Here is a 19,060-nt window from a genome sequence, read left to right as displayed (position 1 = left end):
AATGTTAAGGCACTTTTCCCTGTTACAGCTTGCTAAATCTGAACATTTTTCATTTGACATATAACCTGGACATTATGCAATGCACTGTATATTCAGAGCAACCCTGCTCAGGGTGGCAGCTGCCAACCGGACTGTACGACGACGATGACCAGGAAATTTGTTGGCAGCCATTCGTTCTAAGCAAACGCTTGGAAACTTTGACTCCTACATCCAGAATAAAAGAATCTTTTTAAAAGCCAGTATGTTTTACTTGTTCTGTTGTCATTGGCAATCTTTGTAGAGTAGCAAGACCACAAAGTGCCCTCCGTTATTAGCTTTGCCAATACTTGCACAATTGTGCCGCAAACATTAGTAGAGTCAATAGGCACAGGCAGCCACCATTTACGGATGGCTGCATGCACCTTTGATTTTGCTAATTGCTGTCCCACAATTTACATGGGTTTGCAAAGTTAATATTGCTGTGTAGCGGGCAGACACTTTTCTTACATCCATTTTCTCAATGAGGAGCCTCGCACAGGAAAGTGGGCAAGGTGATTGAGTCCCAGTTTGCAACCTGAGACTGCCTCCTTCAAGCAGGTGGTGCAGAAAGGTAGAATAGAGGAGCTGGAGGTAGGGAAGCAAAAAGCTTGGAGAGGTGGAGCAATGGCAATGTGCAGGTGAGGGCGGAGAGACGGAAAGAGGTAAGAAAAGAGAAAGGGCTATACTCTCCAATCAAGTACAAAATGTCAAAGGTTAATAGAAACATGCAGAAGAAAAGAAAATTCCCTGACATTAGTAGTGTGGAAGGATCCACTTATTCAATCAAAAACAGGCTGAAACCAAATTTATCAAGAGACAAACCCCAGAAAAGAGAGTAAACCCATCGAATATGTAACAAGGAATTGAAATAGATGGTCATGAGCAAAGGGAAGGTCCAAAGTGCACTCTAAATGTACGTTAGAAAATTGATGACTGTGCTGTTTGCGACTGGCAGCAAAAAAAATCATAGTGGAACCGTAAGATGAAAAACGGGGAAATACAGGTACAAGAGATAAAAGTAGTAGACAATTCATATACATGAGAAAATGTAAAGACGTCCTTCGCAATCAATCTGCTGCAAAATGTCATTATAAGCTACTGAAAGATAAATGTAAGGTTATGTAGACTCAAATGTTGTACAGCAGCAAGTAATTCAGGTTATTTTTTGTTTCACAGTACATATATTTCTGAAATGCATTCTTTTTTGCAGGTTAACGAAGTTCACGAATATGAAGTGGAGGCACAACTAGCCTTTGCCTCACTAAATCTAGTTGATGGTAATACAGAAGAAGCAATACAAGCATTTGATGGTATAAATAATGTTGTGGCCTACTGGAACCTGGCACTGGTAAGTCTATTATGATACCCCATAATGAAATGTGGCTTTTACAAGTGGGACACTCTGCGTTGTGAAATACAGTTGCATTCATTTTACCTTAAATGTACTTGACTTATTCTGGCTTAACTCAATGTAAATGAAGTTCTTTAAATCCGTCTGAAAACGATATTTCTTACCGGGCTCAAAACAAGTTAACTTCAGTAAAAGCGTACACTTTTAAGGTCAAGCCTAGAGCAGCGCGCATGCGCTGCTTACAAGACTTTTAGCAATGGTCTTCAGAAAGCTCACCACACGCTCCTGCCTGTGCTTTTGTTTTTCTCCTTGGCTATTGGGCTGTGCGTGCGTCTTTCTAACAAAGACAGCACGCAATTGGGCAAGGCGGGTACATGTCCTGCCTTTGCTCCGCCCACCGCCTATTGCTTGCGGTTACCCCCACAGGCCAAATCTGTTTTCAATTATCGTGCCCAGAAACGGGCGCGATAATTGAAAACAGATTGCTTGCTGTGGCGCGCACGCACTACTTGCGAGCTTGTTTTTCTAGTTTTAGCGGCCGCGTTTTCATTGGCTTGACCTGACATGACCCCCCCCATCCTTTCCAGAATTTTAAAGCGTATGTAATGTGAATTCAGAGTTTTTTTGTGCGAAAAGGAGGAGTCGTTTTTCTTCAGGGGCATGATTGAGCCATTATTGGTAGGATTAGAATAGAGAGGTGTGGCCAAGAAGTTGAAGTGTGACGTACTGTCCAATAGAATTGAGCAAGGGGCCACTATAAGCGTAGCTTTAGCCAATGAATGCACGGCATGGGAGTAGTTGTAAGCTGTGTTCTATGGGCTGGTAGGAACTGCGCTGTCATCCTGGTGAAGGCTGAGATTGAGGACAGAGGCTGGGACATCTACGCAGGGACGATGCACTCAGATGCCGCCGTCAGTAAGTGCAGGTGGGGGTGGGCTGTACAGCACCAAATGTACCCACCCTTCTCTCTACGTAGATCTAAATAGTAAGCATCATCTCACTTAAAACAGGCGCTGCAAACTGGCTAAAGGGAGGTTAGATATCCAGATTGACTATTCCTGAGCAAAAACATACTGCCTATTTTCATCAAAAGGAATTGGCAGTGCCCGTGGTTTCCTGACTGGGCTTATGGCTGCTATCCCATTATCTTTCTTCCCTAACGCTTTGTGACACACTTCACTTTTTATTCTTTATTCTTAATGTGGGTCCCCCCTTCCCCCTGGACTGCGCGGCCGATTATACATAGTCGACCCCGCTTCCTATACCCGTTTGTCGCATGGCTCTCTGAGGGCTGTGGTCCTGTGTTTTCGGGACTTGTGGGTCTCGCGTGTTCTATGAACTACAACTCCAGCCGTCCCCTTTTGCTTCTTAAACACTTGTGACTTGGGGGTCTACTCTGGTCTTTGGTGAGCAGTTGTAGTCATCTCATGTAACTGGAGCATCAGATGACGAAGCTAATGGGGCATATTGTCAACCCACCCTCATCAGGCGGGTGTGATCTCATTTTATATATTACTAGCAGCCCGTCCGGACGTTGTCCGGGTATGAATTGCTGCTGGCCAGCAGTATATTGTTTTGTAGGATTTCGTTTTGATAGCATTTCTTATCTGTGACAGGCCTGTGAAACGCTCCGATTCACAGTGCACTGCTGATGTACTTAAGAGTGTGCGTTCAGTAGTGTGTGAACTCGAGTTTCCCTACTTTATTTTTCCTTGCAATAATATATAGCTCAAACTCGACAACATGACATGAGCACAATTTACATTACAGAAGAACACATTCATTTGTGGTAGGCACGGGGAGACAAAGCAATTTGCCTGGAATCACAGGATGTTGAGCTGATGCCGAGATTCGAACGTAGCTCCCCAGCTCTAAAGTTTGCAATTCTAGAACTTGTGGCGGGAGGTGTGTCTAAAAGTGTATGTGGGTGCTGGCCATCAATGAGAGAGGTTTGTGCATTTTTCAAATGGGTGGTGAAAAAATGAGTACGTTGCTGGAGAGGTGGGCCGCCGTGCCACCAATGTACTTACCGGGCGAGGGTAAACACCCATTATTCCGCAACTTTCTTTCCGCATACCATCACTCCGCATACTTTCATTACAAAAGTACCATGACTCCGCAATGCCATTATAACGCATGGCTTTACATTTTATATGCTTTTACCATGCATACATTTACATTGAAATTCGTTGTAAATGCATGAATGGTAAAAGCATGTTTTTTTTAAATGTTTGGATAAGGTAAGTATGGGTATAGGGGTATCTATTTTGGGGTACTGAGGTATATGTTTTGGGTTGTTTTGGTATTTTAAGGGTTCAGATATAGTTTTGGGTTATGGGATACAGGGGTAGTTTTAGGGTTTAGGGATAGGTATGGGTTTTAGGGTACAGGGGTATTTTAAGGGTTCAGGGCTAGGTTTGGGTTTTGCCGTACAGGGGTATTGTTAGGGTTCAGGGGCAGGTATGGGTTTTGGGGTACAGGGGTAGGGTTGGGTTTTGGGGGTACAGGGGTAGGGTTGGGTTTTGGGGGTACAGTAGTAGGTTTGGGTTTTGGGGTACAGTAGTATTTTTAGGGTTCAGGGCTAGGTTTGGGGGTACAGGGGTATTTTTAGGGTTCAGAGGTAGGTTTGGGTTTTGAGGTACAGGGGTATTTATTGGGTTCAGGGCTAGGTTTGGGTTTTGGGGTACAGGGGTATTTTTAGGGTTTAGGGATAGGTTTGGGTTTTGGGGTACAGGGTATATTAACACACAATACAGCGTTGGAAAGAGCAGTTGCAGCAGAAGGACATAGGCTATGCAGATGCCCACCATATACATTTAAAAGGTAAAATAGCTGTACCAGCAAAGTAGTCTCTTGTGGGCGTGTCTGCGTTGTGCTGTGGGCGTGTGCTGGGGGTGTGACAAACGCTGGGGGCGTGTGGTACGTTCCGCCCTTCATGCCATGTCTCATATCGTGTGCTAATCCCACCCTGCTCCCTTTAAATACCTCTGCACCCCATAATCATAACCCACCCTTACTCCTTAAAATACCCCAACACCCTTAAACACTAACTCATCTTAACCCTATAAATATACCCTGTACCCCAAAACCCAAACCTATCCCTAAACCCTAAAAATACCCCTGTACCCCAAAACCCAAACCTAGCCCTGAACCCAATAAATACCCCCGTACCTCAAAACCCAAACCTACCCCTGAACCCTAAAAATACCCCTGTACCCCCAAACCTAGCCCTGAACCCTAAAAATACTACTGTACCCCAAAACCCAAACCTACTACTGTACCCCAAAACCCAAACCTACCCCTGTACCCCAAAACCCAAACCTAGCCCTGAACCCTTAAAATACCCCTGTACCCCAAAACCCAAACCTACCCGAACCCTAGAAATTCCCCTGTACCCCAAACCTAGCCCTGAACCCTAAAAAATAACCCTGTACCCCAAAACCCATACCTGCCCCTGAACCCTAAAATACCCCTGTATACCCAAAACCCGAACCTAGCCCTAAACCCTAACAATACCCCTGTACCCCAAAACCCAAACCTAGCCCTGAACCCTTAAAATACCCCTGTACCCCAAAACCCATACCTATCCCTAAACCCTAAAACTACCCCTGTACCCCATAACCCAAAACTATATCTGAACCCTTAAAATACCAAAAAACCCAAAACATATACCTCAGTACCCCAAAATAGATACCCCTATACCCATACTTACCTTATCCAAACATTTAAAAAAAACATGCTTTTACCATTCATGCATTTACAACGAATTTCGTTGTAAATGTATGCATGGTAAAAGCATATAAAATGTAAAGCCATGCGTTATAATGGCATTGCGGAGTCATGGTACTTTCGTAATGAAAGTATGCGGAGTGATGGTATGCGGAAAGAAAGTTGCGGAATAATGGGTGTTTACCCTCGCCCGGTAAGTACATTGGTGGCACGGCGGCCCACATCTCCAGCAACGTACTCATTTTTTCACCACCCATTTGAAAAATGCACAGGTCTCTCTCATTGATGGCCAGCACGCACATACACTTTTAGACACACCTCCCGCCACAAGTTCTAGAATTGCAAATTTTAGAGCTGGGGAGCTACGTTCGAATCTCGGCATCAGCTCAACATCCTGTGATTCCAGGCAAATTGCTTTGTCTCCCCGTGCCTACCACAAATGAATGTGTTCTTCTGTAATGTAAATTGTGCTCATGTCATGTTGTCGAGTTTGAGCTATATATTATTGCAAGGAAAAATAAAGTAGGGAAACTCGAGTTCACACACTACTGAACGCACACTCTTAAGTACATCAGCAGTGCACTGTGAATCGGAGCGTTTCACAGGCCTGTCACAGATAAGAAATGCTATCAAAACGAAATCCTACAAAACAATATACTGCTGGCCAGCAGCAATTCATACCCGGACAACGTCGGGACGGGCTGCTAGGTTGGAATATAAAGCAGCAACAATAGAAACTGGGATAGTCCTAAATGGTAACATATCTACAGCCTTGATTGTAGTTGGCTTTACACCTCTGCTTGGCCCTAATGACTATGTTCTCTGGAAATCAACAACAAAACTCAAATTTACTCATCAGAGAATAAAGGTTTTAGAGATGTGCTTGAAGACCTGCTGACACCAGACCAAGTCATCAGCACCCCAAATGTTATAGCTGACCTTAGCTTCTGCCATAGAGGTACCATATTATGCTCTTATGTTGTTCTAATGTATTTAGAAAATCAAACAAACATGTTCTGGCTTTTCTTTTTATAGAAAGTGACTGAAGCCACAATTTGCGCTAATATTATTTCTCTTCCAGGGGATCCTCATCAATAGTCATAAGCACTGAATATTCCCGCCCATGTGCGGGGACTCCGGAAATAATATAAAATTATGCATGGAAATCATATATATTTAGCTCCACGTATATGTATGAACATATATAATTTTTTCTCACACCAATGCAGGCCCAAACTGAGGCTAAACAATGTAATTACCCATTCATATGCTGTACTTGCATGGATATAAAAAACACATTAGGTCAAATTGTACTTGAACTCTGTGTTTTATTGAGCAAAACACTCATAAATGCTGAAAATTGCTAATTAATAGACATTGTTAGCCCACAGGCTGCCTTATAAAGCAAGAGCATAGAAAATGAAAGCATTTTCAACAAAAACTGGCACTGTGCCTTTAAGGCAGCCATGACCCCTAGCTTCCCATCATGCCTCAGGGGTGACAGTTAGGTCAGTTGTTCTTTCCGGCTCCTTCAGTCAGGACCCTGGCTTTCTGTCAACAAATATTACTGATGTTCCTCAATTTTTACTTTTGCACGACCTCTTTTAGGCTTAGAGTGTCAGTGCTGCCTTTTTTTTTAAACAGATTTTATTTGATAGAATGCACATATAACGCGACCCCCCGCATGTCGGAGGCAGCCACCAATCAAAACAAAACATCATTATCATAGCAATCTGTACATCATTTTATACAGCAACCATATCAAACTTATCAAACTGAACATAGTGAAATTCCCTCCCTTCCCACCTCTTCCCCCCCGTCTCCCCTTCCCTGGAAACCACTCCCATAATCCCCTCCCCCCCCCCCCACCCCGTTCACACAACCCCGTCTCCCCTGGTCAGCACATGGTATCCCCTGGTCAGCACATGGTATCTCAGGCCAGAATCTCTTATACATCCGCCATTATGGCTCAGCACACATTCCCCACTATAGCCTCTCGCTCTACCGGAGGGTCCAGCCACCAGCCCCTGTAGTCTGCCCACCTCTTCCAAATCCGATAGTGTTTACGCGCGCAGCCTCGGGCCTCAAGAATTGGCTGCTCTAACCCCATGCAGAAGTCCAACCCCTTCTTCCACACCAGAACAGAAGGAGCTCGGGATCTTTCCATGCTTTTGCAATATCCCTTCTAGCGAGGGTCAAGCCTAAGACCAATAGGTGCCTCTTGTACCTGTTCCCCCTAACCCCCTCCATCACATGTAGCAGACCCAGTCGTGCGGTAAGCGGGAATGTCCCCCCCCAAGAACCTCGGCCAGATAACCCCACACTCCTCTCCAGAATCTAGCCAGTGAGGTGCAGTCCCACACTGTGTGAAGCAGTGTCCCCACCTCCCCTCCACATCTCAGACAGTTCGGGCTTGCAATAAGACCTGCCTTCCACAACCGCTCCCTAGTATAATAAATTCTGTGAAGATATTTAAATTGAATAAGCCGCAATGTCATTGCTATCGCCGCACCTCTAGGGGCCTCCAGTGCCTCCCGCCAATCCTCCTCCTCTAATGCCCCAACATCCCCTTCCCACGACTCCCTAAGTTTCTGTAGTGTCGAGGAACAATGTGTGGTGAGAGTCTGATAGATGCGCAATATCTTTTTTTCACCCAAGTCTCCCATGAAGACCTTGCTTCCACAGGACTAAACTCTGGGTGGGACTCCAGACCCACCAGACTCGATGTAATGGCATGACGAAATTGCAAATATTGGAAAAATTGGGACTGGGGCATACCGTATTCCGTTTGGAGGTTCTGAAAGGATTTAAGCGTAGTACCCGACATGACACCCCCTAATCTCGAGATCCCTATATTGTCCCATCCCCTGAGTCCCCGAACGGACTCCAGAGCCGGAAAGCGTCCATTCTGCCACAACGGGGATTCCGCAGTCAGTTTGCCCCACCATCCCATGCGACGCAATATCTGCCTCCAAATCTGGAAGACCAGCCGAGTTGCTGGCGGCGTGTTTGTTAAAAACAAGGGAACCCCATACAGTAGAACCTGGGGTAACGAGATGCTTTGAAAGAACAATGGTTCAGGGTAGGCCTTAGGAGGTCCTTAGTGAGGAATAGAACAGAAAGCGAGTACTTAATAAGTCGCTGGGGAGCAAAAGTAGTAGGTATTGGTAGGAGTTTTTATTTTACTCTTTTCTTAAGGGTATACATAAATAATTATACTGTATTGCAGGTGCTCAAGTGAATAGTAAGGTGCAGGACGTGACATAAGTGATCAAAGTGAACGAACTGTCACACAACAACAACAAGGATAAAAACACAACAATTATATACAGATAGAACGGGTGAAATTCCTTGGGTAGGTCGACGGCGTTTCGATCTATATTAATCTAGATCATCATCAGGACAGATGAGCCTCCTGAAACTATAAGAATTAAAATTAAAATCAGGCTCCTACATGTATGCCTCACATGGCATTCCTACATGTATACTTTTAATTGCAAATTAGTTTTTTGCTCCCGGGGAAAAGAAGGTCAAAGCATGCACATGTACATATCTTTACACATGGGCATTTGGTGAAGACTCATTTTAAAGTTAGAATGAATTAAGGAGGCATGTAATTTTACCTCAACTTAGTGTGTGGCGCTTCATCAGTCAAGAGTTATGAGCGCATCTATTGCTGGTACAAAATAATTTATACAAAAGTGAACAAATTAATTTAAATTTAAAAATATATATACCTTGCCGGTGCTCTTTAAGGCAAGGACGATTAGTTGGCAATACAGTAGATGTTGCTGTGCTCAATTGAATCTGTAGGTAATAGAGAATGGTAGTGAGTTTCTCCCCTTCCAAGTGAGTAGTTTATATCTCATACAGCCCAGTAGTGATGAGCATCGTTTTTAAGGTCCAAATTAATGTATTTCTGTTCTCTTTTTTGTATAAAGTTCAAGTAGGACCCTCGGCCAAGTAGATGTGACCGAGCGCTACTTGTTTCCCTTCAATGGAAGACCCATGCTTTCACTAAGTAAACTGTAAGTCGCAGTTTGTGTGGCTATTCCTTAGCCCGCCTTCTCTAACTAACTCCTCAATAGTAGATACTCTTTCCCAACCCCAGAACCATGTTTCATTAACTAAAGGGAGAAACTTAGCATATGCTGTAAAAATATATGTGATTTTTTTCCTTAAATCCGTCCAATTTATTAACTGTCCCTGCATTTATAGACATTATCTACAGCCCCTTAACCCTTTAATGTTACAAAATACATCCCATGCTCACTACCATTCTCTATTACCTACAGATTCAATTGAGCACAGCAACATCTACTGTATTGCCAACTAATCGTCCTTGCCTTAAAGAGCACCGGCAAGGTATATATATTTTTAAATTTAAATTAATTTGTTCACTTTTGTATAAATTATTTTGTACCAGCAATAGATGCGCTCATAACTCTTGACTGATGAAGCGCCACACACTAAGTTGAGGTAAAATTACATGCCTCCTTAATTCATTCTAACTTTAAAATGAGTCTTCACCAAATGCCCATGTGTAAAGATATGTACATGTGCATGCTTTGACCTTCTTTTCCCCGGGAGCAAAAAACTAATTTGCAATTAAAAGTATACATGTAGGAATGCCATGTGAGGCATACATGTAGGAGCCTGATTTTAATTTTAATTCTTATAGTTTCAGGAGGCTCATCTGTCCTGATGATGATCTAGATTAATATAGATCGAAACGCCGTCGACCTACCCAAGGAATTTCACCCGTTCTATCTGTATATAATTGTTGTGTTTTTATCCTTGTTGTTGTTGTGTGACAGTTCGTTCACTTTGATCACTTATGTCACGTCCTGCACCTTACTATTCACTTGAGCACCTGCAATACAGTATAATTATTTATGTATACCCTTAAGAAAAGAGAGTAAAATAAAAACTCCTACCAATACCTACTACTTTTGCTCCCCAGGGACTTATTAAGTACTCGCTTTCTGTTCTATTCCTCACTAAGGACCTCCTAAGGCCTACCCTGAACCATTGTTCTTTCAAAGCATCGAGTTGCTGGCGGCAGCCTCCTGCGAAGGTGTGCCACATATAGTATCCGATGTAGAGTGTTGTCCTCCATCAGATGGCGTTCAGGGGCGTACGCTGGGTCGCCCCTGTCCCTGTACCACCATTCATTTAAAACAAGGAGATGAGAGGCCTGAAAGTACGAAAGGACATCCGTGGATGCGAGACCCCCACAGTACGTGGAAAGAAAACACGTTCGCAACGCCACCCGCACCACACCTCCCTCTCAAACCTTGAGCACTCCCCCCTCCTTGGAGCTGCTCACAGTCACCGCGCAGCCGATCTTAACGCTGCCGCGGGCCTGACAACAATTGCCGCCACCTGCAAGGGAAGTGAGGCCACGTCCGAGGCCATGCCCACCTGGACTATATAAGTCGCGCTGAATCTTAGCCCGCATTAGCTGACACAGAGAACTCCTGAGGCGGAAGCCGGGAGGAATCGATCGCCGTTTTTTAAAGCACTGTAGTTCAAAAACTGTTTTTAAAATACCTGTTTGTTCTGCACATTCACCTTAAGCACTCCCCCCTCCTTGGAGCTGCTCACAGTCACCGCGCAGCCGATCTTAACGCTGCCGCTGGCCTGACAACAATTGCCGCCACCTGCAAGGGAAGTGAGGTCACGCCCACCGCCAGAGGCCACGCCCCCTCCCACCTCCCTCAAAAGGATGTGCATCGGCGCCAAAGGTAAGCCCGTCTGCTCCCGTCCGCGCCAGTACGAGCCCAGAGCCCAGCCCCCCTGCTCCCCTAGTCTCATTACCCATTAGCTACTCATCAGACACTCTTCGGAAACTGGCAACTCGTGCCCTGGACCCCTGCCTTCACTCATTCTCCCGATGAACATCATAACAAATGCAACCATTGCTCATACAAACTCACCCCACACTCATCTCCCAAAGTGAGGACAATCAAAATGGCTCTGCTTAACTGCAGATCCCTCCCCAAGCACAGCACCGAAATAAACCTCCTAATACTGAACAACGACATAGATGTGCTGTTTCTCACGGAAACATGAATCAATTCAGCATCCGACCCAGACATAGTCCAAGCCCTCCCTCCGGGCTATACAATTAAAAATCTGGACAGACCTCAAGGATCAGGAGAGGGATTAGCAATAATTACCAAAGCCCATCTCACCTGCCATCTCAAAGACAGTCCAATCCTTAACTGCGAAAATGCTCACTTTGCCCTACATCTCTCCCCGGAGAAAACTCTGTCGGTTCTTCTCATATACCGACCCCCGGGACCACTTGGACAGTCCCTAACTCCCTGGTAGAGACTGCCACCTCCCTAGCCTGTTTATCTTCCAACTTTACAGTGCTGGGAGACCTTAGCATCCACTTCGATGACCCAGGGAACAAAATAGCGGGGGACCTCAAAGAAGATCTCTCAGCACTCAGCCTCTCCCTGAAAAACCTCCTGCCCACTCATAAAAAGGGCCATCTTCTGGACCCTATCTTCTCAAATATCCCAGAACTCTCCACATCCTCACACCTACCCATCCCCTGGACAGAACATCACCTTATCTTCCTCAAAATCCCAATCTCTAGCGAAATCAGCCTCAACCTTCTACCCCAAGCGCCTTCGCGTCCGTGGCACAAACTAAACACGGATGCCTGGACCAACCAGCTCATAGCCTTGAATCCGGATCCCTCACTAGCAGACGCCCAAATCTGAGATTGGATAGAATCGTCCCTGGACGTGGTTCTCCCTGTCAAATAGCTCCCTAGTAAGAGGGGTTCGTTCAAATCTCCTTGGTTCACTTCGGAACTACGAGATCTCCGAAAAAAATGCAAAAAACTGGAACGTCTCTGGAGGAAAGATTGGAACCCAAACAACAAAGAAATTTACAAATTGGCCATGAAGCAATATAAAACCCTTATCAAAAATACACAAGCTTCCTATTACGAAGGGAAAATCCTGGCTGCCTCCAACTCCTCCAAGGAGACCTACCGCATAGTAAAATCTCTCATGAAAGTCCCTGAACCGCAGCCGGCCACGGATCCCACCGGTGCCAGATGTACCCAACTCGCTGAGTTCTTCTCTTCCAAAATCCTCAAAATCATAATGACTTTCCCCAATACCTATCCCCCAATCGACCTCCCAGCTGGGCCCATCGTTCCAGACGCACCAGACCTGAAAGCCTTCCTCCCCGTCTCCATCGAGAGACTGTTGGACACTCTCAATCTGGTGAAGAGCGGCTCCCCGGACGACCCAGCACCCATGAGTAAACTCAAACTAGTAGCCCCCACTATATTCCCCCTTCTCACGAGGCTGATAAATGCCTCTCTCTCCAGCGGGATAGTCCCCGTCAACTGGAAAAGTGCGATAGTTCGGGCACTCATAAAGAAACCTCATCTAGACCCCTTGGACCCTTCAAACTTCAGACCCATCTCCCTCCTCCCAGGCATCAGCAAAGTGGCAGAGAGAATTGTAAATGAACAGCCCTCGACATTTCTAGAGACTAACAACCTCCTTCGCCACTCACAGACCGGGTTCAGACCTGGACAGGGGACTGACACTGCCCTCCTGGCCGTAACAGAGGAGACACGGTCAATCCTGGACGCAGGAGGATCAGTGGCAGTGATCCTCCTGGACTTGAGTGCCGCCTTCGACACGGTGGACCACACCATCCTCCTCCACCGCCTCCGAAAAACGGGCATCTCGGGGACCTCCCTGGCATGGCTAAAATCATTCTTGGAACACAGGACCTTCCAAGTTGCCAACAGCCACGGTCACTCCGAATCTCTCCCCCTGAACTGTGGAGTCCCTCAGGGCTCCTCCCTGAGCCCCACACTTTTTAATGTTTACATGGCCCCCTTGGACGACAGCGCCTCACCATTCGGCATAAAGGTGGTCACTTACGCCGACGACACACAACTAGTCGTCTCCATCAACCAGGCCGATCAATCAATGGAGAACCTAGTCACCTGCCTGCACAATATATCTATATGGATGGGCGACTCCAGACTCAAACTCAACGGAGAGAAATCCGAAATCATGCTCCTAGGCGACCCAAACAAACTTCCCAAAACCCTTGCCTGGCCACCTAGCATGGGCACTCCCCCCCCCCCCCCCCCCCCCCTCACCAAAACAAGAAATCAAAAGCCTAGGCTTTTGGCTAGACCAAGACCTTAGCTTCAGAGCCCAAGCAAGAAAGACAGCCGGCACCTGCTTTGGGCTCATGCGAGCAGCCCGTAAGATCCTTCCTTTTATCCCCCCCCCCCCAGTCTAGGAAAATTCTGATCCAGGGCCTCATCTCATCGAGACTAGACTATGGAAACGCCCTATACCTAGGCGCACCATCAGCTGTCATAAAAAAACTCCAGCACGCCCAGAACACTGCAGCAAGACTACTCACGGGAACGAAATCCAGATGATCAGCTAAACCATCCCTCAAGGTGCTTCACTGGCTTCCCATCCAAGAGCGCATTGCCTTCAAAGCCTTCTGCATCGCCCATAAAATCTTACAAGGCAAAGGCCCACCAATATTGAGACCTCTCATCAAGCTTCACAAATCAACCCGACCGCTCAGGTCGGACACCCTGTTTCTGGCGAGCGTCCCCAGAAAAAAGAAAGCACGCACGGGCGGCTGCCGCTTTTCTTACAACGCTCCCAAGCTCTGGAACAGCCTCCCCCTCAACATCCGCAAAGAAAACAACCTACTCTCATTCCGCAGATTGCTGAAAACCTGGTTGTTCCCCCAATAATCCAGCCCCAGGAGTACTGCCAAGCTGTCACGATAGCGCTGGGACGCCCGAGGGTAGCTACGCGCTCTACAAATCCTCGAATCAAATCCAATCAAAGGAATTGCCCTAGCGCTGAATTTACTTGACAAAACCACTGGGGAGGAATAGGATATGGATGATTCTGTAGTTGGTAGAGTAATCGGGGGAGTGCCACCATTTTAAAAATGGCCGACCTGCCTTAAATAGTGAGAGGCATATGGGACCAAGTCTTCATGTCAGTCCGGACCCGATCCCATACCGGTACCAAGTTACGTTCCCAGGAGACAGCAGGGACCTCGAAGAGAAACTCCCCCAGTGCTGCCTTTTTTGACTTTCAAAAAAGGAATATTTTTGTCAAAATGCCTTATCTCTTTGACACCTGCCCTTCCTGTGGGAAGAAGAAGGCCAGGAATGATACACACCCTGTGTGTATCCTCTTTCTCCCTGAGACACACTCAGCAGATTCCTGTGAACACTACAAGAATCTTTCTAGGAGAACCCTCAAAGATAGAGAGAGGATAAGAATTTATGGCCTCTCTGAAAGAACTAGGTCTCCTAAGAGGCAGAAAAAATGAAGGGCGCGATCAACGTAGAGAGAAGTCCCGACTTGTTCACCTGCGGCGTCGGGATCGGCGTCGAAGACGAGACACTTTCCATCGACGATGAAGACTTCAACGTCGAGATCCAAGGTACCTCCGCCGACGTCAACCAGGCAAGGTTCGGCGTCGTGGGAGAGGTCTCCGTTGACGCATAGGAGCTCAACGTTGAGACAGCCTTCATCGATGCAGCATCGCAAGCCCTCGACGGCGAAGCTTCCTCCGTCGACGCCTAGTCATGAGTGTCCGACGTCGAGGCTTACTCCGTCTGCGTCTCATCGTCGACGCTCGAGTCGAGGCCTACTCTATCGCCTCACCACCGGCGCTCAACGTCGAGGCGCACCCCGTCGTCGCCTCATCACCGGCGCTCGACGTCAAGGCAGTCTTCGTCGACGGTGCACCACCGACGCTCGTCGTCAAAGCATCCTCCGTCAGCGTCAAAGCATAGACGCTCGACGTAGAGTCATAAGTCGTCTGCTTATTAATACCAAAGCCCGACGTCGAGGCAAGTCTCTCCATCTGAACCCCAGAGGTGTTCGACGTCGAGCCAGAGATCTCCGTAAGGAGAAGCTCAACTGGCCTCTGCACAGAAAGCTACACGTAGAGTTTACCAGCTCCGTCGCTCGGGCACAGAACACGTTGCAGCAGAGATCTCCGCAGACGACGTTGGCGGCAGAGGGAGAGTTGACCTCAGGGGGACACTCTAGGTCTACAGAACATTCTCCTGGGAGCAGGAGTCTTACTGCTAGAAGAAAGAGGGGTCCAGCGGATCAGACAGCACGGAGTCACTCAAGATCCATTTCTAGAAGCTTTTCCAGAGAGAATTCGCCTCCAGTGAGCATTTAATCATCTTCTTCAGGCTCTCACTCCTCTCACTGGAACAGGTCCCCAGTTGTGGTGATATATTCCTCCAACAGTGAGAGGTCCAGGCACTCTGCTGCTCGTTCGACACATGAACAGAGGAGATCACCCCCTCCAGCAAGTTTGCCTGTGAGGAGAGATACTTAGAAGTCGCGCTCCATCAGATTATCACCAACATGGTACAGGCCTCTCCATCATTGGGCGTCGGACAAAAAACAGCGGCCAGGCTGGCAGCAGATCGAAACAGGCCAGTGTCCAGGCCCAGAGAACGATCATGCACCCCGGTGCGCTCCAGCACACGGAGGTCCAGGTCTAGGAGCAGAAGGGAACGCAGATCTCCCACTTCTTCCTCTTCCCCTACTCAATCTCATAGGGACTATTCTCTGACCTTAACGGACAGTCCTCCATCAGAATATCTCCTGTGGATGACATTTTTACCTTCCAGGACATCTTGGGCAGAGACTTCTGCTGGACGATACGATTTGCTCCGTTACATAAGGTACAAAGACCTTCAACTCTCCTGGCCACTGGGAGCTGATCGTGATAATTTGTGTATTCACGAATCCAAGCTGTGTAACTCACGGTGACAATTTTCCCTAAAAGCCGCTCCACATTGATTTGGCTGTATCTAAACTCTTTATAAATAAAGACTCGTCCATGCTCAGTAGTATTGGCGAACTACCACATATCGAAAACAAAATTTATTCTGTTTCCGATTGCTTCTATTTCTGATATTCGGGGTCCTCGTATACATCTCTTTTGCCTGAGGATGGTCTCATCAATCTATTTATAAGAGACCGAAACGTCGACTCTCGCTTTTTCTTCGTCAAAATCAGTGCATGAACTGTACCAAAGAAGGAAAGTGCTCACAAGTGTTTCAATGAAGTGTTTTATTTGTTTAAAGAACATGTACTTGTTGCAACACTGTTTGATATATGTTGTCTGTACCCGTCTGCTTAGATTCTTTTAATGTATTAAATACCAATTCTTCATATACACCCTTTTCTGTTCTTTATATTTAGATCATTTGATGTGACTATTTCAAATTGAACTAGTAACATTTGTTGCATATGTGCACACCAGACCAACATTTCTTTGGGTCTTAAAGTGATAATTGTGCTACAAACGCTGAAAACAACAAAAACAAAATCCCTTGAAGGTACCTTTACCCTTTCACATCTTGGGCAGAGAGCCTCTTAAGCTAGGAGTCCCCATGACAACGCAACAGACCAAAACCTCCGTTATTTTTGAGACTTTGTACCACAGGTCTGCACCCAAACCCCTTCTACCCTTGGATCTGGGGTTTATTGAACCGGTCATGGAGGTGTTCCTCACTCCAGCGACAATAAGGGCCGGTCCAGCGCGGATTCTCAATAAATACCGCTCGCCAGAGGAGGATCCACTCTTCCACAGAGCCGATCCGCCACCAGACTCGGTAATTATTGCAGCGGCGAGAAAATCCCCTGCTGTAGCTTCCTCTTCTACGGTACCTCCTGATAAGGAGAGCAAGTCACAGGATTCATGGGGAAGAAGAGTCTGCAACACCTCAGCCTCCCTCCTAAAAGTTTCCAATGCGGAAGCGCTTCTAGGCCGTTATGAAAGGTCCCTGTGGGATTCTCTGCAGCGGTTCATCGAGAAACTTCCGCAGGAGGATAGGGTAGACTTTGAGGAGATTCTTTTGGAGAGCATCCAAGTCTCCAACCAAATCATCAGCTCTGCAGCGGACGGTGCGACCCTCTCAGCGCATGGCTATGCTCACGGAGTGTGTGCAAGAAGGTCTTCCTGGCTGTGTCTTACTGCATTGAAACCTGAAGCTCAATCCCGTATCTTGAACCTGCCGTTTTCAGGAACATCATTGTTTGGGGCAAGAACGGATGAAGAGATGCAGCGGATGAAAGCAGAATTGGACACTCTTAAAAGCCATGGGTCTTGAAAAGAAAAAAAGAGTTTTGACGAAGGTTTCGCCCCTTCAATAAAGGCTCTTCCAAGCAGAGGGTTCAAACCCCTCAGTGGCATAAGGGTCAGGACCAACAGGGGCAGCAGAAATCTCAATATAGAGGCAGGCATAATTCCAGAGGCGGTGGAAATTAGCGCCAGGGCAACAATCGAAACAAAGCCCAATCTAAACAATGAGTCCTTCCTTCCCCCAGCGCTGCTAACCACTCCAGTGGGGGGGGGAGCATTGCGCATCATATGGAAGAGTGGCATACCATTACAAAAGATCGCTGGGTGTTAGCTACACTTCAGAATGGATACTGTCTTCGTTTCCAACACCTGTCTCCGCCCGTACCTCCAATGCCAGCATCAAGTCATCAGCTGGACCTTCTAAAAAAGGAAGTGGCGATCCTTCTCGACAAGTCAGCCATCGAGAGGGTGCCAATCTCTCAAAGGGGGAAAGGAGTGTATACTCAATATTTTATAGTCAGAAAAAAGGACCAGAAGGCAGAATACAGACCCATTCTGGACTTAAGAACACTCAATCTGTATGTCAAAAAAGAAAGGTTTCGCCTCTTGGCGCTTCATCAAATATATCCACATCTCAGGAGAGGAGATTGGATGTGTTCGCTGGACCTACAAGATGCATATTTTCATGTGCCGATCGCTCACAATCACAGAAGATTCCTTTGGTTCCGAGTGGGGACCTCTCACTATCCGTTCAAAGTCCTACTGTTCGGGTTGAAGTCAGCCCCCCGAGTTTTCACGTAGTGTGTCGCAGTGGTAGCGGCCGCTCTACGCCGCAGGGGTGTCTTCGTGTACCCATACCTGGACGATTGGCTGTTGAAAGGTCCTTCCCCAGGCAGTGTAAGAAATCAATTCTTGAGCTGCATCAACCTCTGCCACCAGTTGGGTCTGCATGTGAACTTCAACAAGTCAGTGTCACAGCCTACGCAGAAGATACACTTCCTAGGAACTCTGCTAGACTCCGATGTAGGAAAAGTGTTTCCTTTGGAAGAGAGACAGTGTTCCATAGCTCAGAAGTGTCAACTGGTGCTTCGCAGCTAAGACCTAAGGGCGGAAGGATAGCCTCCCTACTAGGGTCGATGGCATCCTGCATTTTCCAGGTCCCGAATGCCAGACTTCGAATGCGTCCTCTTCAGCAGGATCTGGAGGACAAGTGTGACCAGCAATCACCATGCTGGGACGACAATCACACTGTCAGACGCAGCGCGAGCAGCCATTCCTTGGTGGACAAAGAAGAAATATGCAGGTCGGAATTCGGTTCCATCAGCCTCCTCCTGCCCGGACGTTAATCACGGATGCATCTTTGCAAGGATGGGGAGCACACATGGGTCATCTCCAAATGCAAGGTCTGTGGTCCCCGAAAGAGCGTACTTATCACATGAACATGCTGGAGTTGAGGGCAGTCCACTTAGCTCTCAAAGCGTTCCTTCCCTCGATTCAGAACTTGTCAGTGTTAGTACAGACGGACAACACCACCACAATGTACTACCTGAACAAGCAGGGAGGGACACGCTCACGGACTTTCGCTGGAGGCCCAAAACATTTGGCATTGGCTCCTGGCTCGCAATCTGTCAATCACAGCAGTCCACCTCCCAGGTGAACAGAATGTGAGGGCAGACGCTCTAAGCCGGCATTTCGAAGACAGAGAGGACTGGGTTCTCAACGACGAGGTAGTCGAAGGCATCTTCCAGTCTTTGGGTCGTTCCACCATAGATCTCTTCACAGACGAGGAACACCAAATGCCGAGACTTCGCC

The 19,060-nt window shown here is 47.0% G+C and overlaps 1 protein-coding gene across 2 annotated transcripts in view; it reads left to right on the top strand.

The window, feature by feature from the left end:
* LOC147697215 (E3 SUMO-protein ligase RanBP2-like) overlaps nucleotides 1-19,060 on the top strand; it is an 852,038-nt gene that overhangs the window by 375,721 nt on the left and 457,257 nt on the right. For both annotated transcript variants that reach the window (XM_086934289.1, XM_086934288.1), the window contains exon 14: nucleotides 1,229-1,366. In XM_086934289.1, coding sequence (XP_086790415.1) covers nucleotides 1,229-1,366 — 138 coding nt within the window. The remainder of the gene's footprint in view (nucleotides 1-1,228; nucleotides 1,367-19,060) is intronic.

The sequence above is a fragment of the Lissotriton vulgaris genome, chromosome 8 (assembly GCF_964263255.1).
Source record: "Lissotriton vulgaris chromosome 8, aLisVul1.2, whole genome shotgun sequence".
Lineage (NCBI taxonomy): Eukaryota > Metazoa > Chordata > Amphibia > Caudata > Salamandridae > Lissotriton > Lissotriton vulgaris.
Note: the sequence above shows the minus strand (reverse complement) of the source record. Positions and strands in the feature narration are given on the sequence as shown.